The 23,487-nt window shown below is 41.4% G+C and overlaps 1 protein-coding gene across 1 annotated transcript; it reads right to left on the bottom strand.

The window, feature by feature from the left end:
• Window positions 1-923: 923 nt before the first annotated feature.
• On the bottom strand, window positions 924-19,604 carry LOC138661770 (cytochrome P450 2G1-like). The gene is made up of 9 exons (XM_069746674.1): window positions 19,350-19,604; window positions 16,614-16,776; window positions 11,564-11,713; window positions 9,830-9,990; window positions 9,036-9,212; window positions 8,724-8,865; window positions 7,644-7,831; window positions 2,300-2,441; window positions 924-1,231 (listed from the first exon to the last, which is right to left on the bottom strand). Exons 1-9 carry the CDS (start codon window positions 19,527-19,529, stop codon window positions 1,047-1,049), a joined length of 1,488 nt encoding a protein of 495 aa, XP_069602775.1. The 5' UTR covers window positions 19,530-19,604; the 3' UTR covers window positions 924-1,046.
• Between the last annotated feature and the right edge of the window lie 3,883 nt (window positions 19,605-23,487).

The following is a 23,487-nucleotide window of genomic DNA, read 5'->3' as shown; positions in this document are numbered from 1 at the left end:
CCTGAGGGATTACACCTCACCATTAAAAAGTTAGCAGATAGCCCAATGTATTATTTTTATTTTAACAATATCTTATTATTATATATCTTACCCTTAATGTATCATTTTATTCTATATCTTTTTTTATGATGTCTTTGTTCCTTTTATGATCTCGGAGAGATTATACCACATAACTGAAAAAGTTAGCAGATAACCTAATGTATTATTTCATTTATATTATTTTTTATGAACATGTATGGTGCTTGCATTTTTTTTATTACTTTTTATGAAAGATTTTTCTTTCTTATGATGTTTGCAATTTCTGTCCATGTACTATTTGTTCCAATCTTTTGTTATTATGCACGTGGTTCCCATGTGATTTCACTTCATCATGTGATACCATCATGTGACACGATGTTTGCATTTTAATTTTGATTGGTCGAATTTTGTTTAAATACTTCTTCCTGTTTGTCATTAATAAATCTCCACCTGATGAAGACGGGGTACCGTCGAAATGCGTTGTGGATTCACCTAAATCACCTGTGTCTTGTAATTCCTAGTGCTCCTCACTTTATTCTACTATTGCATCTATCCTCCACTGGAAGTACACGGCTGGAGCTGCGGTGGACTGTTCATCTATCCAATTTACCTGCTTCTTATGCGCTCCCTTTAGACCGCAATCTACCTGACTGTTACCTATCAGTTTAATTAAACACAGCTGGACTCCAATGAAGGAGTAGAACCATCTCAAGGAAGATCACAAGGAAATGGACAACATGTGATTTAAATATGAGTGTCTGAGCAAAGGGTCTGAATACTTATGATCATGTAAAATTTCAGTTTTTCCTTTTATTAAATTTGCAAAAATTTCTACAATTTTATATTTTATTTTGTACATTATTATTGTGGAATGACCATTAAAAATTAAATACAAGGAGTCTATATGAAATTTTGTGCAATAAAGTAATGTTTTATTAGTTGATATTACACCAATATTAGAGCAGCTTTCTTATTGTGTAAATTCTAGAACTTCTAGGCTTCTTTTGGGCAAGACATTGGATTTCAGCTCATAAACGAGGGACAACATTCATCTGGTAGGACTGAGGTCTTGATCCATTGGTGTTGGGCTCGGGTCTTATGCTCAGATTCTTTCTGTCTACAGTGGGCTCCAAGGTGAACTTCTGCAGTATGGTGGTTAGAAAGAGGAAGAGCTCCATGCGAGCCAGGCCTTCTCCCATACACATTCGCTTGCCTGAGAAAACAGAACACATTGGCTGTTATCAATGAGGCTATTAATTTCAATTGGAAGGCAATGCTTTTTCCCCCCTGTGGGGGCACTGCAGGGGAACTGAACACTTATGGTCAGGTTCCATCACAATCACATCAATTATGAAATATTTGTAGTCTCTCAAATTTTTTGCAATCATTTTAATGTATTTTATGTCAAACGAGGAGCAGTTTTCTACGCTCACTTTTGGGATTTATTCCTAATGAAAATTTACTTGCCAACTGTTATCATTCTAAGGCCCATAAACAAGGCATGTATGAGACTTTCTGTATTACACTAAGGCCCTGATCTTGATTAAGAGGTGTGCTGGGGTAAGATGTTTCTGATTCATTAAAGAACTCAGACCTCTTAATTAATTATAGTAAATAAATAAATTAGACTTGATAAATAAGACTAGACTATCGATGAGGCCGTATTAGGTATAAACCCTTTTTAGAACACCCATATTAAAGGGCATGTGTTAGTAGGACCTACCCTCCTAAGCTATCTACCTCCAGGTAATAGAAGGTTGAACATAATGATATCTTGATATTTGCGATGCGAAGAGGTGAGTATAAGAAATATTATTTTTTTTAACCACCTTGTAGCAAATTCGAAACACACTAAATTTATTCTATGCAAATCAAATCCCCTTTCCAATTTTTAGAAGTTTCACTGCATTCTATTGTGTATAAGATTGATGGTCACATACAATATGTGCACTAATACTTCTATAAACCCATGGAAGTGAATGGAGCGGAGGTCACGAATGAGCACTAATACTCCATTCACAAAGAACTTGTATAGTAAATTATATTTGCAGTCAGTGTCGGCATGGGCCGCCATTAGCGTCAGACAGACCAGGCAGCTGCCTAGGGCTCCCCGCTCCCCCAGGGGTCCCCAGCCAGTCGCCTGCCGCCAGTACCGACTCCCCCGCCAGCGCCGACTGCCCCCCGCCAGCGCTGACGCATTCAACTATACCGGCGTGGTACAGTTCAATACAATGATGGAGGAGAGAGCGTCTGCTGACAATATCTGAACAATATCTCTTACCTGCAGAGAATGGCATAAATGCATCATTTTTCTTAAAGGAACCTTTCTCATTAAGAAAATGTCCTGGATCAAATTCGTCTGGATTCTTAAATAGTTTGGGGTCTTTCAGGACAGATGTCAGGATCGGAAACACCATAGTTCCCTGTAAATAAGCATATGAAATATAAACTGTAAATCGAGAAAGTGTTAAGTCATGTTTGGATGTCAAATGGTCAGATGTTTGGAACCAAGACGTTAGACAGATCAACAAATTTTCTTTATGTTTGGCTTTGGGTTTCACATGACGGTAGTATTTTTACAGGCATCATAATTTGAGGCGTTAACTACTTGGGCAATCCTTTCCATAATAATAACAATTATACTGACCTCTGGTGCTGCCTCTGTTCCAATGGTGTCAGCATTGGCTCTCTCGGGGCTCATGTAACATTATGTTACACCATGACTGTGGCAAATCAGCGACCCCGGGAGTGGCTATGCTGACACCGATGGAAATGCCCCCACACCAGAGGTGATTATAGGTGTTATTATATTACTGGGATAAATAATCATTGAGATGGGGGTCGCCTGAAGAGTGGATAACTCCTTCATGGTCCATTTATACTGAATTAATATCATAAGCAAGTTTACCTAGGAACGCTCGTTTCTATATAACCATGCAGTCTAAACAGGCTGACAACGACATATGAGCAAAACGACTATTCATCGGATATAATGATCTTTCGGGTTGCCCACAAGATCTTCATTCTTGGCATCACATTGTCCTGCACTGTCAAGAACAATGGAAACTTATGTACAATGAACCATCTTTCGCTGATCATTGAGTGGCTGACCGTGCAGGAACATGGTCTGATCATACCACATGTCCTGCTAAGGGGAAGATGCAAAAGAGAGTATACAAACAAGACAGCATGGGATCACAGTTTATTCTTTTTGTGAGGCAAATCATTCCACTGTCTGTTAGTAAGCATTTTTTTACCTCAAAGAAACACTCAGCTGGGATCCTTTGCTATAATGCCTTATTACTCTCTAGTGTCCTCCCCTGCCCAGGAGCTGTGGTATGATCAGACCATGTTCCTGCACAGTCAGACACAACCATTACACAGTACACAGCAGGGGCATATATACAGTTAGGTCCAAATATATTTGGATAGAGACAACATTTTTCTAATTTTGGTTATAGACATTACCACAATGAATTTTAAACAAAACAATTCAGATGCAGTTGAAGTACAGACTTTCAGCTTTCATTTGAGGGTATCCACATTAAAATTGGATGAAGGGTTTCAGCTCCTGAACATGTGCCACCCCTGTTTTTAAAGGGACCAAAAGTAATTGGACAGATTCAATAATTTTAAATAAAATGTTAATTTTTAGTACTTGGTTGAAACCCCTTTGTTGGCAATGACTGCCTGAAGTCTTGAACTCATGGACATCACCAGACGCTGTGTTCCCTCCTTTTTGATGCTCTGCCAGGCCTTCACTGCGGTGGTTTTCAGTTGCTGTTTGTTTGTGGGCCTTTCTGTCTGAAGTTTAGTCTTTAACAAGTGAAATGCTGCTCAGTTGGGTTGAGATCAGGTGATTGACTTGGCCATTCAAGAATATTCCACTTCTTTGCTTTAATAAACTCCTGGGTTGCTTTGACTTTATGTTTTGGGTCATTGTCCATCTGTAGTATGAAACGACGACCAATCAGTTTGGCTGCATTTGGCTGGATCTGAGCACACAGTATGTCTCTGAATACCTCAGAATTCATTTGGCTGCTTCTGTCCTGTGTCACATCATCAATAAACACTAGTAACCCAGTGCCACTGGCAGCCATGGATGCCCAAGCCATCACACTGCCTCCGCCGTGTTTTACAGATGATGTGGTATGCTTTGGATCATGAGCTGTACCACGCCTTCGCCATACTTTTCTCTTTCCATCATTCTGGTAGAGGTTGATCTTGGTCTCATCTGTACAAAGAATGTTCTTCCAGAACTGTGCGGCTTTTTTAGATGTTTTTTAGCAGAGTCCAGTCTAGCCTTTTTCTTCTTGATGCTTATGAGTGGCTTGCACCGTGCAGTGAACCCTCTGTATTTACTTTCATGCAGTCTTCTCTTTATGGTAGATGTGGATATTGATACGCCGACCTCCTGGAGAGTGTTGGTCACTTGGTTGGCTGTTGTGAAGGGGTTTCTCTTCACCATGGAGATTATTCTGCGATCATCCACCACTGTTGTCTTCTGTGGGCACCCAGGTCTTTTTGCATTGATGAGTTCACCAGAGCTTTCTTTCTTTCTCAGGATGTACCAAATTGTAGATTTTACCACTCCTAATATTGTAGCAATTTCTCGGATGGGTTTTTTCTGTTTTCGCAGCTTAAGGATGGCCTGTCTCACCAGCATGGAGAGCTCCTTTGACCTCATGTTTACTTCACAGCAAGACCTTCCAAATGCAAGCACCACACCTCAAATCAACTCCAGGCCTTTTATCTGCTAAATTGAGAATGACATAATGAAGGGATTGCCCACACCTGTCCATGAAATAGCCTTGGAGTCAATTGTCCAATTACTTTTGGTCCCTTTAAAAAACAGGGTGGCACATGTTAAGGAGCTGAAACTCCTAAACCCTTCATCCAATTTTAATGTGGATACCCTTAAATAAAAGCTAAAAGTCTCAACTTCAGCTGCATCTGAATTGCTTTGTCTAAAATTCATTGTGGTAATTTCTGTAACCAAAATTAGAAAAATGTTGTCTCTGTCCAAATATATATGGACCTAACTGTATATAAGATTTAGAGATGGGCGAACCCGAACAGTAAAGTTCGGCGTCATGACCGAACACCTACTGTTTGGGCACGAACACCGAACACCAACTTCTCCAGGAAGTCCGTGTTACGCTACTTTTACACTAGCATCGGACTTGGCCCGTCGCAGTGCGTCGGGCCAACGTACCAACGCTAGCAGTGAATGCACTGCACAACGGGGGCAGCGGATGCATTTTTCCAGCGCATCATCTGCCTCATTGTGAGGTGTGGGGAGGTGGGGGCAGAGTTCCAGCCGCGCATGCGCAGTCGGAAATGGCGGACCGTCGGCAGCAAAAAACGCTACATGTAATGTTTTTTGCTGCTGGCGGTCCGCCACAACACGGCGCAACCGTCGCATGATGGTTGCGACGTGTGTCAATGCATCGTAATGCGTCGCTAATGTTAGTCTATGAGGCAAAAACGCATCCTGCAGACAACTTTGCAGGATGCGTTTTTTTCCCATAAACTACGCATTGCGACGTATTGAAAAAAACGCTAGTGTGAAAGTAGCCTAACTGTTCGGGTTCCGCTGCCCGAACACCAGGTGCTTGTCGCGCTGTCATGTTCTTGGCAGCATGGTAAACACCGCTTCTGATCGGCACTGAAATCATCCCCGCTGGTCAGAGGTCCGCGGTTCCCATTCTGTTAAAAGACAGTGTGAGCACTCAGCTGTGATCGGAGGTATAAAGTTTACCTATGTTCACTGGTGTCAGTTGATGGCACTACTGATCTCATCATCCAACACCTGCTTCGACTAATAACAGTGAGAGCAGGAGAGGCTGATAGCCCGCACCTGCGCTATAAATTAATAACTTTTTTAAACAACGGTGTGGGTTCCCCTGTGTTTTGATAACCAGTCAGGCAAAACTCACAGCTAGGGGTTCATGTCACCGGTCACTGAGGCTCTGTTCCCAGCTGGGCTGAACTGCGTTGACTTCACTGAGATCCCCACTAGCACCAAGAGAAAAGCTCTCACGCTGATAGCGAGGATCTCACCGAGGTCAACGCAGTTCAGCCCAGCTGGGAACGGACCCTCAGTGACTGGAGGTAAACTCAATAACATCACCGCTGTTCATTGAAGCTATGCTCAAAGCCACGCAGTCACCAGTTGTTCTCTGCCTGGACGGTCACATCTTGGCACCTTCCAGGTTGAAAACTATTTATCCCCCAGACATGGATTGAGGCATGGGACAGAACAACTGACAGGTGAGGGATATTGTTGTTTTTTTATTTTAGCTTTACTACAAGAGAACGAGGGATTCGGTGGAATTAGGCATTAGGTGAGTATGACTACGTTTGCTATTTTTAAATAAAGTAAATCTGTGTTTTTTTATTTCTAATAAAGGACTTTATTCTGGCTGTGTCTTTATTTACCATACAACTATAGGATTATTAATAGATAGGTGTCAATATTAAGCCGTGGGCTTGATGTTACCTGACAATACAGAGTTGACATCAACCCCAGAAATATAAACCCCACTTGTCACCACTACAGGGCAAGTCGGAAGAGCCGGGTAAAGACCCAGAATTGGCGCACCTAAATTGTGCCTTATCTATTCAGCTGTGGGCTGCTATTTTTAGACAGGGGAACAATATCCATGGCCCTTTACCAGCCTGAGAAGACCAGCCCCCAGATGTCTGCTTTAGCAAGGCTGGGTGCCAAAAATAGGGGGGGAAATCACACTGTTTCTTTAAATTATTTATTTAAATAATTTAAAAAAACAGTGTGGGGACTCTTCTATTCTTAATAATCAGCCATGGTGAAGCTGACAGCTGAGGGTTGCAGATCCCAGCTGTGAGTTTTGCCTGGCTGGTTATCAAAAATGCAGGGGAAACCATGCCGTTGTTTTTTTTTAAATTATTTATTTACAGCGCAGGAGCGGCTGATGAATACACCCATCAGCTGCTCCTGCTCTCACTGTTATTAGCGGCAGCAGGTGTCAGATGATGGGATCAGTAGGACCATCCTCTGACTCCAGTGACCGGAGGTAAACTTTATACCTCCAATCACAGCTGAGCACTCACGTGTTTTGGCAGTGTGGGAACCGCGGCTCTCTGACCAGAGGGGATGATTTCCCCACCGTTTAGAAGCGGTGTTTGCCACGCTGTCATGCACACGACATAGTGGCAAACACTGAATGTTCGGGCCCCCATTCAAGTGAATGGGGTTTGGGATCGGATTCGGGTCCGGGTACTCTTCTGGTTCTGGAACCCAAACTTTTTGTTTGTCCGAACACGCCGGACTCGAACATCCAGAGGTCCGCCCTTCTCTAATAAGATTATCTCAGCACAGGATCATTTTTTAAAACACATCCAATCGTGGAAATTATTAGTGTTCAAAGATGTATTGATTAAAATGTCGAATAAAATTAAATTAGTTTGTGGTAACATCCCTTTAATGTTTCATATCGCGCAGTGTAAATAGATCCTTAGTCGCATAGTTTACAGCATAGTAATAAATACACGTAACTCAAGGATTGAAGTAGAAAGTATTAATCTTAAAAATAGTAACATATAAAGTGCTAAGTCGATAAGATGATAAGACCGGCCTACTGCACCTTTGGAATGTGATAACCTCTAAACGTTGTGTCCTTGCTGGTAGCGTGCTGCAATCCTGATGGGACAATATCAGCAAATCTCTGGATCTCATGGATTACGGCGTCTGTATACGGCATTTTACTCTTGTCTTCCATTGATGGACAGCGATCTTTGCCTATTACATTGTCAATCTCTTTGTGGATTTTCTCTGAAATTTACAAAGACCAAAGACAGGACGTAAACCAAACTAATGTCCACAGAACCATACAGCATGGAGAAATAATAATGCACCTGTAGAAATCTATAGGCTTCTTTTTAATTGTCAGTAATTTTTGGCTTCTTAAGTCTAAACAAAGTCTTGTCACTTGTCATAAACATGTATTTTTTTAACCTGTTTCCCTGAATCTGGCATAGTTTTTTTTAATTTTTTTTTGTTCTTGCATCTGTCTTCTCTGACCTGTATAAAAATGTAGCCTATTTAGCAAAGTAGTCGTGGTCCTCATCACTTCTCTATGGATATCTTCGTGAGGATCATGCCATGTGTATCTCAAGAACACAGAGGTGAACAGGAGCTCAGCGCCATTTGTACCAGGTAAGGACAAAATTAAATTTTTAATAGTCGCAGGTCCTCTTTAAGATGTGGGCTTGATGTTTACCCTTGTAACTTTTGTAGCTATGATCCTGTAAGAAGAACATTACCAAAAAATGTGAGAAAAATATTTAGAATTGAGAGTCCTCAGTGGTTGATACCTTTTAATGGCTAACTGAAAAGATGGTAACAAATTGCAAACTTTCGAGGCTACACAGGTCTCTTCGTCAGGCATAGACTAATAGAAATTCTGAAGAATCACATATTTATGCACAATACGTATAATAAATTTGTGATTCTTCAGAATTTGTATTAGTCTTTGCCTGATGAAGGGACCTGAATAGTCTCGAAAGCTTGCAATTTGTTACCATCTTTTCAGTTAGCCATTAAAAGGTATCAACCACTGAGGACTCTCAATTCTAAATATTTTTCTATCTACTGGCTAACACGATATCAAGATATATATCTGTCCTGCATCAAAAAATGTTAAAAATTACATTAGAATAATTACCTTGTATTTCTGGATATTTCATTAATGTTAGAAAACCATATCTCAGAGTCAGACTTGTCGTCTCTGATCCAGCAAAAAATAAATCAAATATTGTCGCCGCTAGGTTTATCTCATGAAATTCTGTATCTGAATTCTCTTTTTCCTAAAAATTTGAATTCATCAATATTTTAGTGATCATGAATTGTCAATGTACCATGTAATCAACTGTTAGAAATGTGGTAGTTGCTCATTGAGGTAAAATTGATTTCAAAGTTTTCTAAAAATTACTTCATTTTGATATTTTGAGAAAAAAAATGATATCTACATTTTCACCTCTTTCATCTTTATGAGGAAACAATCTATGAAGTCACGAGGAAAGTTCTCATCCAGGCTAGCTTGATGGGTGTTTATCATCTTTTTAATAAATTGTTTCAGGTTGTCTGTAACTTTGAAAATCTTCTGGTGAGGACCAGGAAGGTAGGACATTATGGTTGGGAACATGTTAAAAAGCTGATGGAAAAGAGAAACGTAGTTGAAAAAGAATATTCAGATCAATAATTACGATATACTTCTACAATTTCAATATTTTTGAAGAATATCCCCACTTTTGCGGAAAATGTGTTGGTACTGTTTCAGGGCATCTAAAATATATATATAAAAAAACATAATTTGCGGAAAGTCTTTATTGAAAAATCTGCTAACATTTTGTGTCTACAGTTTCTATGCAAACCAAGGAGTGTTTGACTAAACACAGAGACCCAGGAGAAAGTGCCTCCTTAGCGCCTCATATAGCAAAGCCCCCATCTGTTTAGTTGCTGTAGATAAAAAATGTAGGATTTTTTTTAATCAATTTATCAGTAAAGTTGTTGTGGCTCACTCAATTGATCTTGTGTTCCTATTCTGTGCCAAAAACTAAAATCTGAGCAAAAGTGTCCAGGCATTCAACCATAGGTCTATTGATGCTTATATTACCCAGACTGATGGATATCTATGCATAGATATGTGTAATGGACACCGAGTAATTTATCTTCAACCATGTGGCCACAAGTTGATAACATCCATTTATTTTAAAAATTCATACTAATTACATTACATTCAAATAGTTTTAGAATCTTTGCAATATTTACCTGTCCAGAATCGCTGTTAAACAGCTTGATAATGTCATTGAGATTGGACAAAAGGATTAAGAATTTTTCATCTTCATAGTCGAATCTTTCCCCAAACACGACAGAACAAATGACATTGGAAACAGAAGATCGCATTATATTTTCTGGGTTAATGGGAGTATCTGTAGCAACATAGGCAAATATAAAGAGGTTGTCAATTAATGGTTTAAAGAATTATTATTATTATTAGTTATTATTATAGCGCCATTTATTCCATGGCGCTTTACATGTGAGGGGGGGTATACATAATAAAAACAAGTACAATAATCTTGAACAGTACAAGTCACAACTGATACAGGAGGAGAGAGGACCCTGCCCACGAAGGCTCACAATCTACAAGGGATGGGTGAGGATACAGTAGACGAGGATAGAGCTGGTCATGCAGCGGTTTGGTCGATCGGTGGTTACTGCAGGTTGTAGTCTTGTCGGAAGAGGTGGGTCTTCAGGTTCTTTTTGAAGGTTTCGATGGTAGGCGTGAGTCTGATGTGTTGTGGTAGAGGGTTCCAGAGTAGGGGTGATACACGAGAGAAATCTTGTATATGATTGTGGGAAGAGGAGATAAGAGGGGAGTAGAGAAGGAGGTCTTGTGAGGATCGGAGGTTGCATGCAGGAAAGTACCGGGAGATGAGGTCACAGATGTATGGAGGAGACAGGTTGTAGATGGCTTTGTATGTCATGGTTAGGGTTTTGTACTGGAGTCTCTGGGCAATGGGGAGCCAGTGAAGGGATTGACAGAGGGGAGAGGCCGGGGAATAGCGGGGGGACTGGTGGATTAGTCGGGCAGCAGAGTTTTGAATAGATTGGAGGGGTGTGAGAGTGTTCGAGGGGAGGCCACGGAGCAGGAGGTTGCAGTAGTCGAGGTGGGAGATGATGAGGGCATGGACTAGGGTTTTTGCAGATTCTTGGTTTAGGAATGTACGGATCCGTGAAATATTTTTGAGTTGGAGGCGGCAGGAAGTGGAAAGGATTTGGATATGTGGTTTGAAGGAGAGATCAGTGTCAAAGATTACCCCAGGACAGCGGTCTTGTGGGACTGGGGAGAGTGGGAATAACTTTATTTAATTCTATGTTTTTATATAATTTTGTCCAGCATTTGGGGTGCTGATGAAGGCAGCAACAAAGGGTCAGTATAGGTGCTCACCCACCATCGGTGCACCAAATGAGTAGATTCTGATATCAATGCACCTAATGGCAGGCAAATAGACTGGGAAAAAGCAGGGGATAGAAGCCAATTACATGTTGTTGCTTTTTTCCAAAAATGAAGATAAAAATTCACAAACAAAATGATTTGGAAAGTTTCAAAAATTTCCATGTTGGACAAAATTATTTAAAAAAAAGTTTAGTTACTGTTCAACTCTACGATACACTAGGGACATTGAGAAAATATAGACCAAGTTAAAGGTTACTACACAGTGACTGCTGATGTGTAGTCCGAATTGTATGGTGACCTCATTAAAACTGGCCATACTGATCAGATTAATGCTAGTTTGTATCTTTTGATTCAAGGAGTCAGCCAGTTTGACAGTTTAGTTATCGTAGAAGTTGGAATAAGGAGAATCAAGAATCAGGAATGTTCTCCAAGAACGCGCATGCATGTTCATGGGCATGACTGGATAAATGGTTGTTGATGAAAAGATTTCTAATATGTATGGCCTGGTCTGATACCATGAGATCCATTTTTGGACCTCAACTCACCTTTATCCTTCATTAATTGCTCAGTTAGACATTGGGCTTCTTCTTGGATTCTTTCTTCGATGCTTCTCTTTCCCATTCCAAAATTTCTTAAAGTTGTCAAGGAAAATCGGCGAAGGATTTTCCACCTTTCTCCATTGCTTGCAATGACTCCTGTAATTTCAAGCATTTGTTAAGCAGGTTGACCAAGATTAGAAAAACATAGGTATCTTTCTACCATAATTAATGCCACACCTTTCCACAGGATGTGTCAAGTATTGCAAATTAGTCCAATTCACATCAAATGGATCTATGTACATCATTTATTTTTTTTAATATCCCCATATTTTCAATATAAGAAAAAGATTTGCTGAATTTAAAACACACAGGAGAAATGAGAATAAACTTTTACAGAACTTTTACAGAACACAATGTAAAAGAAGATAGAATGGTGGGAAGGGTTGAAGTAAGTTGGAAGGCAAGTGTTTCCAAGACTGCTGTAGCAAATATTCAGAGATACAGACTTTGAAGGAAGTTATATTTGATCCCAAGAGTTAATTGTTTTATAATTCCTTCAAGGTAGGTTCCTAGTTTTATCAAACTTTATGGACTGTTGCACATAGGTTCTCCACAGGAGTCGGACAGAAACTGTCATCACAGTTACTGATGATAAGACAAAATAATAGTCGAGGAGATCTTTTTTATATTATTTATAAGAAAATAGATAGAAGGATAATCACATTGTCTCTTGCTGCCTATATCATGCTGTGCTGAACGATCATGGGATTGATATCAGAGCATAGAGGGTAAAACAAATGAAATTGAAGATATTTATTCTGAATCAGAGAGAAAAACTCAACCGCTTGGAAGTGAGCACTTAAAAAACTGCAGGGTGTGAAGGACGCAGTGATGCAAAAAATAAATAGAGTGCAATGGAACAAATTTTGAATACATGCACTCCTTTCAGTCTGCAGAAGCTTCAGCCTTCTCCTGGTGAACCCAACAAAGGTGTAAAAAAAATGCAACATAAATAATGATGGACGAACCTCTGGATGTTCAGGTTCAGCTGAACATTGAAAAAAAGTTTGGTTAGGGAACCAGAAGAGTACCAGAACCCAGACTCCATTCAGATGAATGAGGGGCCAGAATATCCATTGTTTGCAGCTCTGCAGGAAAGTGCGGAAAATACTGCCTCTGATCGACTGTAAGAGTATTACCTCCAGTCAGAGAGCTGCAGTTCCCACCCTGTCAGATGACAGTGTGAGCAGGCCACTGTGATTGAAGGCAAAAAGTTTACCTCTGGTCACAGGCATCAGATGATTATAGAGTACCACTCATATCAGCCTATGCCAGCTGTCACTGATAACAGTGAGACAAGGCCCCACTGATGGGACTATTCATCAGCCGGTACCCACACTATAAATAAATATTTTTTTAATGTCTGTTCTCTTTTGGAAAACCAGCATGACAAAACTAACAGCTGCGGCATGGCGTCCCCCCATTTTTGACAACCAGCCAAGCTAAAGCATACAACTGCGCTCACACCACCTCATTATCCAGTGGTTTTCAGCCTGGACGGTCGCATCATGGAATGATCTAGGTTTCAAACCACATATCACAGACATGGATGATGGCATGGGACATCTTCACATCGGACAGGTGAGGGTCGGATATGGTTGTTTATTATTGTTTCTTTTTTATAGGGGACAAGGGCTTCAATTAAATTGGCGTAATGTGAGTACAACTATGTTTGATATCTTAAATCTGTTATCTGTAAAGACAGAGTGTGAATTTTCATTTCAAACAAAATTACTTTATTTAGGGTGTTTTTTATTAACAATATGACTATTGGGTCATATGGGGGTTAGTGATGGATAGGCATCTTAAATATGCTTCTCCATTAGTAAACTGTGGGCTAGATGTCACCTGACGATACAAAGGTGTCTTCAAAACCACAATTATTACCCCACTTGCTACTGCCACAGGGCAAGAGGGAAGAGCTGGGCAAAGCACCAGAATTGGCTTATCTCATAGATATGACTTTTCTGGGGCACCTGCAGGCTGCTATTTTAAGGCTGGGTGGGGTGAATATCGATGGCACTTTACCAGCTTGGGAATACCAGCCCCCAGCTGTCTACTTTAGCTTGGCTGGATGGAAAAAATGTGGGGTACCCCACACTATTTTTTTACATTATTTATTTAAAAAATGTAAAAAAACTGGAGCGGTGCCCCTCTATTCTTGATAGCCAGCCATGATAAAAGTGACAGCTGAGGGTTGCAGGCCACAGCTGTCAGTTTTGCCATGCTAGTTATCAAAAATAGAAGAGGCCCATGTCACATTTTTACATTTTTTTGTATCTAGAGCACAGGCTCTCTCATCAGCCCCCATACTCCCATCAGCGGTGCCTGCTGAAGCTGTTTTCAGCTACAGCAGGCTTAAGGTACCGTCACATTTAGCGACGCTGCAGCGATCTAGACAACGATCCCGATCGCTGCAGCTCTCCAGTGACCAACTATGCGAAGTCCCCTGGTAACCAGGGTAAACATCGGGTTACTAAGCGCAGGGCCGCACTTAGTAACCCGATGTTTACCCTGGTTACCAGCGTAAACGTAAAAAAAACCAAACACTACATACTTACATTCCGTTGTCTGTTCCCCGGCGCTGTGCTTCTCTGCACTGACTGTGAGCGCCATCCGGAAAGCACAGCGGTGACGTCACCGCTGTGCTCTGCTTTCCGGCCGGTGCTTACACAGTGCAGAGAAGCAGAGCGCCGGGGGACAGACACCGGAATGTAAGTATGTAATGTTTGTTTTTTTTACGTTTACGCTGGTAACCAGTGTAAACATCGGGTTACTAAGCGCGGCTCTGCGCTTAGTAACCCGATGTTTACCCTGGTTACCAGTGAAGACATCGCTGAATCGGCGTCACACACGCCGATTCAGCGATGTATGCGGGAGTCCAGCGACGAAATAAAGTTCTGGACTTTCTGCTTCGACCAACGATTTCACAGCTGGATCCAGATCGCTGCTGCGTGTCAAACACAATGATATCGCTATCCAGGATGCTGCAACGTCACGGATCGCTGGCGATATTGTTCAGTGTGAAGGTACCTTTAGGCTGATGGGAGTAGTATTTTATCAGCCCTCGCCTCTGTAATTGGCAATAACCTTTTTACTGCTGTTTACAGCTGCCGGCTCATGCTGTCATCTGACAGTGTGGGAACTTCAGCTCTCTGACTGGTGGTAATAATCCTACTGCAAATCAGAGTGGCCAAAGTTTCTCACGCTGTCATGTAGATGACAGCATAGAAAAACCCGATTGGGGAGCTGAACCAGAGTTCCTGTAGAAGTCCATGCCCAAACAGTAGGTGTTCGGTACGGAAACCGAATTTTATTGTTTGGGTTCACCCATCACTAAACATAGAGCATTCACCAAAACTTGCAACTTTTCTATGCCATTAAAGTTGTATAAAACATTTGATAAACTGCTAAATTTATTTCACTAAAAACCTCAAAATCTAAACAAAAATAATGCATTCTGCTTTCAAAAGTTGTACAAACAATGTTGAAACATCCTGAAAAACAAACAGTATAGTAAACACAACATGCTCGCCAACAGTGCTTTCTAAAAATGTTTTGCCATTGAGACTTTAGACTTTTCCCTTTTGGAGATGCAGAATCATGTAGTTGAAATGTGACCTTTCCAAAAGCTAAAGGAAAATAGTTTACTTTTTATAGAGAAAAATTGCTATTTCTGTTTGTGTGCTGTATTTGATATTGCAGTTCTGGTCAATTTAATTGAAGGGAACCTGTCACCCCCCAGGGTGTTTTTAAGTAAAAGAGCCACCTTCAGCAGCACTAAGGCTGCATTCTGTGAAGGTGGCTTTTATGTTTAGCATTCCTAGGAATGCTGAAATATTCACTTTTATAAATTGCCCGCCATACCCCTATTGGAGGTTTGTCTTCTCCCCCAGGGTCTCCGAGATGACAATCATCCCCCGGTGTCCTTTGGGCGCTGCCTCCTTGTGCCGTCACTGGCGCCTTTGTGTTGACGAGGCCTCAGATCCCACTCCACAGTGTGTTACGATGTATTCATACTGTGCGGCTGGGAATCTGGCACCTGCGATGTGGAGCGGGTCACCGTGCTCCATTGAAGATGGTTCCGAAGTCTCGCGAGACTTCACAAATCTTCAATGGAGCACAGTGACCCGCTCCACTGAGCAGGCGTCAGATTCCCAGCCGCGCAGTATGAATACATCATAACACACTGCGGGGCGGGATCTGGTGCCTCCACTGTGCGCAGGTGTGATATCCTGATGTAAGTTCCTGGGCAGCACGCACGGCGTATGCCCGATAAATAATTGCAGAGTGCAGGCGCCGGGCATGTATTTTGGAGGAGGCACACAGATGCAAGAGGGAGATGATTGACGGCTCTGAGGCGGTTGACATGGGGGAGAAAGCACACCTCCTGGACACAAAAGAGGTATGGCGGGCAATTTGTTAAAGTGAATATTTCAGCATTCCTAGGAATGCTAAGCACATGAGCAACCTTCACAGACTGCAGCCTTAGTGCTGCTGAAGGTGGCTCTTTTACTTAAAAACGCCCTGGGGGGGGTGAGAGGTTCACTTTGAATAGTTGTACAATGCAGTACTAGACACAGCCAATTAGAGGTGCCGTTTCTGGGAAAATGTATATTTTTTTTGCATATCATGTAACAACTTTTAATAATTATATACTAAACCTATGAAGCTATCACGCATACAATGTACAGAGGTTCAGAACAGCGGAGATATTACAACCTGAAAAACAGGTTACATAAGGAATAGAATGGAATGGTTACATAAGGAATGGCCATATACTCTATATTGTCCTCACTGATATCTGTGTGCTAGGAACTGTGAGAGAAATATACTTTTATTGCTCCGTACTCTTTATATAATGTACGTCATCTGTCACATATTACAGATATTACCAAAAATGTATGTCTCTATATGACATTTTAGAGAATCTAGTATTCATATCACAGAAAATAATCTGACATTGTTATTTTAGTTATTTAGTTTATCGACTTACCAAACTGTTTATAGAAGACATCTCCTGCTCCTATTTCTCCCCTATCACTGAACGCATCACTGCGGTCCACCAATGCTTCCTTCACGGCATCGTACCCGATAAGTACTATGGTCCGGACGTTTGCTAAGTAGATGGTATAAACAGGTCCATACGTCTTACTCAGCTTTAGAGATATATAGATATATATAAAAAAAAATGGGTATTAATTAAAATTCTTAAGGCCTTCACAAACATAAGGCTAAAATCAGTAGAGCACATCTAAACATGGGGGATCGAACCATCGAAGGAATTGTTTAAATTATAATCTAGAAGAACTTGTCACTCAAATTGTGACGCAAGATGTTTTATTCATACAGTAGGGGCAATCCACGGTGAAAAACCATAACATTTTACATAGTAACATAGTAACATAGTTAGTAAGGCCGAAAAAAGACATTTGTCCATCCAGTTCAGCCTATATTCCATCATAATAAATACCCAGATCTACGTCCTTCTACAGAACCTAATAATTGTATGATACAATATTGTTCTGCTCCAGGAAGACATCCAGGCCTCTCTTGAACCCCTCGACTGAGTTCGCCATCACCACCTCCTCAGGCAAGCAATTCCAGATTCTCACTGCCCTAACAGTAAAGAATCCTCTTCTATGTTGGTGGAAAAACCTTCTCTCCTCCAGACGCAAAGAATGCCCCCTTGTGCCCGTCACCTTCCTTGGTATAAACAGATCCTCAGCGAGATATTTGTATTGTCCCCTTATATACTTATACATGGTTATTAGATCGCCCCTCAGTCGTCTTTTTTCTAGACTAAATAATCCTAATTTCGCTAATCTATCTGGGTATTGTAGTTCTCCCATCCCCTTTATTAATTTTGTTGCCCTCCTTTGTACTCTCTCTAGTTCCATTATATCCTTCCTGAGCACCGGTGCCCAAAACTGGACACAGTACTCCATGTGCGGTCTAACTAGGGATTTGTACAGAGGCAGTATAATGCTCTCATCATGTGTATCCAGACCTCTTTTAATGCACCCCATGATCCTGTTTGCCTTGGCAGCTGCTGCCTGGCACTGGCTGCTCCAGGTAAGTTTATCATTAACTAGGATCCCCAAGTCCTTCTCCCTGTCAGATTTACCCAGTGGTTTCCCGTTCAGTGTGTAATGGTGATATTGATTCCCTCTTCCCATGTGTATAACCTTACATTTATCATTGTTAAACCTCATCTGCCACCTTTCAGCCCAAGTTTCCAACTTATCCAGATCCATCTGTAGCAGAATACTATCTTCTCTTGTATTAACTGCTTTACATAGTTTTGTATCATCTGCAAATATCGATATTTTACTGTGTAAACCTTCTACCAGATCATTAATGAATATGTTGAAGAGAACAGGTCCCAATACTGACCCCTGCGGTACCCCACTGGTCACAGCGACCCAGTTAGAGACTATACCATTTATAACCACCCTCTGCTTTCTATCACTAAGCCAGTTACTAACCCATTTACACACATTTTCCCCCAGACCAAGCATTCTCATTTTGTGTACCAACCTCTTGTGCGGCACGGTATCAAACGCTTTGGAAAAATCGAGATATACCACGTCCAATTTTGGTCTATTATTTGACTGAAACTTTATGTTTTTCACTGTGGAGTTCACCTGTGAACAAAACATCTTGTATTGCAGTTTGATTGCCACGTTCTTCTAGGTTACATTTACTAAGGGTTGGGCCCCTACATGTGCACCAGCATTTTGGGAGTGCCGTGTTCTATTACTTAACTTAGCCTTTGGAATCTCTTCCCTGACAAATGATTTTGTAGAAAATAAGGATCTGACATTCCTAAATTCAAGTGTTCAAGCCTTTGACCACTGCTTTCCATTAAAAACATGTGGAGTCGAGAGTTTAAGTATACGGAAGGGTGGGAACGATAGTTGTAGTCCAAATGAACATTCAGCCACCCACCATCACATATGGTCAACATAAGAGGGAGCCATATAATTAATAACCCCATATCAGATGAAAGTCCTCTGAACCTACTGATATTGGCTGGGTCTGCTGACCATGTGACATGTAAGGACACCTCCTTATTCTTGAAATCAGATATTATCGGAGTAGTAACGGATCTGGCAATTGGAATTTCCATTCTCGAACTTTGTGATTTCAGGGGAAATAAAAGTCAACTGGCATATGAGGCGTTATCCTCTTTTATAGTTAAAACACGTGAATGCTCGGCTGACCCAAGTGCTATAGTGCCAGCCTGTAGCTATCTTATGTGTATGGATCATGGGAAAGGCTTTCTGGATCCTGGAGGTTGAGATACACATAGAAAACATTAATACATAGTCAGGGAGTTGAGAAGTTCCATCTTCAGTACCTCTTTTTATCAGAGAGAGAAGAACATCCACAAAGACTATTTAGAGAACCCAAAAGGTCCATAGATCAGATTTGCTTGTTAATTTCAATATTCACTCTGTAATGCCTAATTTCTCCTGTGGAGGTGCTGCAGGCACATTGAGCACTGTTTTTTTTTTGTAAAGCTGACTGAGCTGTGGGCACAAACAGTCATAAAGTAACCTGCAAATGATGTTAGGCTTGTAAAACAACTGCAGGGAATATGAATTATTGGCAGCTTTCCTTGTCTATGTCCAGATGACCCTCAGCTATTCAGATAACCGATTTATACCTGTAATTGCTATATAACCACTTCAGTAAAAAGAGTAAGATTACAAGTAAGTGTACGTACCTGAATAAATGACTGTGGCATTTCTGTATTGCTGATCTGAAGGATATTCCCCAGGATGGGCAGAGGTGGAGGTCCTGGAGGGAGGTCCTTCTGTTTGACCCTACTCCACCATTTAATGAGATAGATAAGGAAAGTAACTCCGGTAGCAAGAAGAAGCGTTGCAGCGATGTTGAGAGCCATCCTGAGCTACTGTGACTACAGCTCAATGTTTACTGTGTAAATTCAGCCAGGTACAGGGCAGCGATCCAACTTGCAAACAGGCTGAACACGGTTAAAGTGCAATGTTATAGCGAAGTTCTAGCTGTATTTCACAATGTATTTCACAATGTATTGTAACTGCTGCTGTAATCAAATATAATTTAACCCCTTTGAGAAACAAATATTTTAATTTTTTCAATATCGTTTTACCTCCTCTCCTTACAAAAGCACTAGATTTTTGTTCTTCCATTCACATAGCCTTATTTCTTGTGGGACAAATCAGGAAACAAAAATTCCAAGTGTGCTGAAATCGGGGAAAAAAAAACACTTTTGCCGTGGTGTTTTGGTTTGCATGTTTATGGCATTCAATGTTCTGGCAGCATGATTCTTTAGGACAGCATGATGATGGCGAAAAGAAACTTGTGTAGTTTTTTTATTATTTTAGTGACAGTCAATTATTTTATTTTGCAGTCAAAGGAGTTTTGTGAGGGATTGGGGTTTTTTTTGGCTCCAATATGTAGTTTTTAGTTAAATTTTGTGGTACATGCAAGGTTTTTAAATTGTTTTTCTTTTTTATATAAGTGCCATGTTGCCATAATTTATCCTATATGTCATCCTTCCTGTAAATGCAGATCACTTCCATTTCCCTAGCAATCTCAGTCCTGATACTCATCTTTTTTTCACTATTTGTTTCTCACACAACCTTGTAAGGTGACTGTATCTTACATTCCTGGAGCAGAACAATATTGTATCATACAATTATTAGGTTCTGTAGAAGGACGTAGATCTGGGGATTTATTATGATGGAATATAGGCTGAACTGGATGGACAAATGTCTTTTTTCGGCCTTACTAACTATGTTACTATGTTACTATGTACTTATTATGCAAATAGTCTCTTCAGAGAGGAAGAGAACTTGTACTTGTTTCCTTTATATTAGGATAAAGGTACCATCACACTGAACGATATCGCTAGCGATCCGTGACGTTGCAGCGTCCTGGATAGCGATATCGTTCAGTTTGACAGGCAGCAGCGATTTGGATCCTGCTGTGACATCGTTGGTCGGAGCAGAAAGTCCAGAACTTTATTTCGTTGCTGGACTCCCTGCAGACATCGCTGAATTGGCATGTGTGGCGCCGATTCAGCGATGTCTTCACTGGTAACCAGGGTAAACATCAGGTTACTAAGCGAAGGGCCGTGCTTAGTAACCCGATGTTTACCCTGGTTACCAGAGTAAAAGCAAAAAAAAACAAACACTACATACTTACATTCCTCTGTCTGTCCCCGGCGCTGTGCTTCTCTGCACTGTGAGCGCCAGCCAGACGGAAAGCAGAACACAGCAGTGAGGTCACCGCTGTGCTTTCCGGCCGCTGTGCTTACACAGTGCAGAGAAGCAGAGCGCCGGAGGACAGACAGCGGAATGTATGTATGTGGTGTTTGTTTTTTTTAACTTTTACGCTGGTAACCAGGGTAAACATCGGGTTACTAAGCACGGCCCTGCGCATAATAACCCGATGTTTACCCTGGTTACCAGGGAACCAGCATCATTGGTCGCTGGAGAGCTGTCTGTGTGACAGCTCTCCAGCGACCAAAAAGCGACGCTGCAGCAATCGACATCGTTGTCGGTATCGCTGCAGCGTCGCTTAGTGTGACGGTACCTTAAGGCTCTTTTGTGCTTTTGTATTTTATCTACAGCTGTTCTGTGAAGACCACAAAGGTTTGTTTGTTTGAGATTATTAGGGATTAAACAGCATCATGGAAACCAAAGAACACAACAGACAAGTCAGGGATAAAGTTGTTGAGAAGAGTAAAGCAGGGTTAAGGTACCATCACACTGAACAACATTACAACGGTAACGATAGCGATCCGTGATGGATAGCGATATCGTTGTGTTTCAGGACCAGGATCCTGCTGTGACATCGCTGGTCGGAGCTAAAAGGCCAGAACTTTATTTCGTCGCTGGATCGCCCGCTGACATCGCTGGATCAGCGTGTGTGACGCCGATCCAGCGATGTGTTCACTGGTAACCAGGGTAAACATCGGGTTACTAAGCGCAGGGCCGCGCTTAGTAACCCAATGTTTACCCTGGTTACCATTGTAAATGTAAAAAAAAACCACTACATACTTACATTACAGTGTCTGTCATGTCCCTCGCCGTCGTTAGGAGCTGGAGCTAGTTTACAAAGAAGAATGGGCAACAATTTCAGCCGCTACATGTACAAAGTCTGGTAGAGAGACATACCCCAAAAGACTTGCAGCAGTAATTACAGCAAAAAGTGTTTTTTTTTTTAACTAAAGAATCGACTCAGGGATCTGAGTACATATATCCAGGCCACAATTTTTAAATGTATATATTTAACATATTTAGAGAACTACCTTATATACTTGAGTATAAGCTGATTTTTTCAGCACATTTTTTCTGCTTTTTCGGCCTGTACTTGAGTGAGGGTCCCAGAAGATGGAGGGGAGCCGCAGCGGCGGAGCAGCGAGTCACGGGAGGAAGGGGCCGATTGCTGCGACTTAAGCCTGTGCCCATTGCTAAAGAGAAATTAATATTCAATGTCCTAGCAGTGAATATTCATTTCTCTTTAATAGCGTGTACAGCAGTCGCAGCCACCAGCTTCTTGCAGTGGCTGGGCGATCACGTGTGCCCGCTACTTAAGGAAATGAATATTCACTGCCCTCCACATCCTTAGGCGGGGAAGTGCAGGAAGGTAAGTAGGATTTTTTTTATGTTGTTCTGTTGGGGGCCATGCATACAAGGATAGGAATGAGGAGCTATTCATACAATGATAGGGATGAAGAGCCATGCATACAAGGATATTGATGAGAGGACATGCATACCACAATAGGCATGAAGAGCCCTGCATAACACAATAGGGATGAAGAGCCATGCATACAAGGATAGGGATGGGGAGCCATGCATATCAGGATATTGATGAGGGGCCATGCATACTACACTAGGGATCAAGAGCCATCCATACCACGATAGGGATGTGGGGGCCATGCCGACCAGGATGGTATGAGAAGGCCCCTATTTGGGTATCATGAACAGTCTACAATTTGCAAAAATAAATTTATTCATCTCTGCAATTATGAAGCATGATCTTCACTGACTGTATGTCTTGCAGTATCTCAGTCTACGCTAGTGGAGTGTTCTTTCATGGTTCACTGTTATTATATCTTGAACTATGCTCAGGAGACTCAGTTTGAAGATTCTATTGCAAATTTCATCATTTTTGACAAGAAGATTAGATGCATGCCTGTGGTGTGGTTCCAGGAGTTGGACTATCAAGCTTTTCTGTGCCAATGGGTTCTGGTTGTGCCACATTGTCAGAAAGAGAAAACATCCTAATTGATGGGTCTTGATGTTCTGAACAACTTGAGGGTATGTGACACATGGTGGCAGCAAATCTAAACATGACTCAGAAGCACAAGAAAATAGAAAAGAAGAAAGTTTGTGAGGTTCCCAGATACAAAAAATGCTACGCCCATGATAATGTCTCATGAGTCACAACAGCTGCTACAATGAAGAAACTGCTGATGCTGGAGATATCCATGACCAGCAAAAAACCTTAAGGTGGTGTCAGCACATAAATGGATGAAAGGGAATGCCCAGGCATTGATAAAAGAGGGGAAATGTAAGAGCTTTGAAACTGTTCGTGTTACCAAGCTTCTGTGTTCTTTCCGGCACAGAGTTGACATAATGTATAATGTATGTATAAAAACAATGAGGCAAAAGGCAAGAGAAGCCAAACATAAAATGTAGGGGTTACAGAAAGCTAGCAAGTAGGGCTGAGTAACTCTTGCAAATTCATGTGTTACCCCTTGGTGAGTAGAGTTTATGCTGCCCTAGGCATTTTTCGTGCTGCCTTCCCCATTGATGAGTATGACTAATGCAGACACTGTCGGCAGTGACTTATGCTACTTTAACATCAGC

This window comes from Ranitomeya imitator, chromosome 2 (genome assembly GCF_032444005.1).
Source record: "Ranitomeya imitator isolate aRanImi1 chromosome 2, aRanImi1.pri, whole genome shotgun sequence".
Classification (NCBI taxonomy): domain Eukaryota; kingdom Metazoa; phylum Chordata; class Amphibia; order Anura; family Dendrobatidae; genus Ranitomeya; species Ranitomeya imitator.
This window is presented reverse-complemented; position numbering and strand designations above follow the sequence as displayed.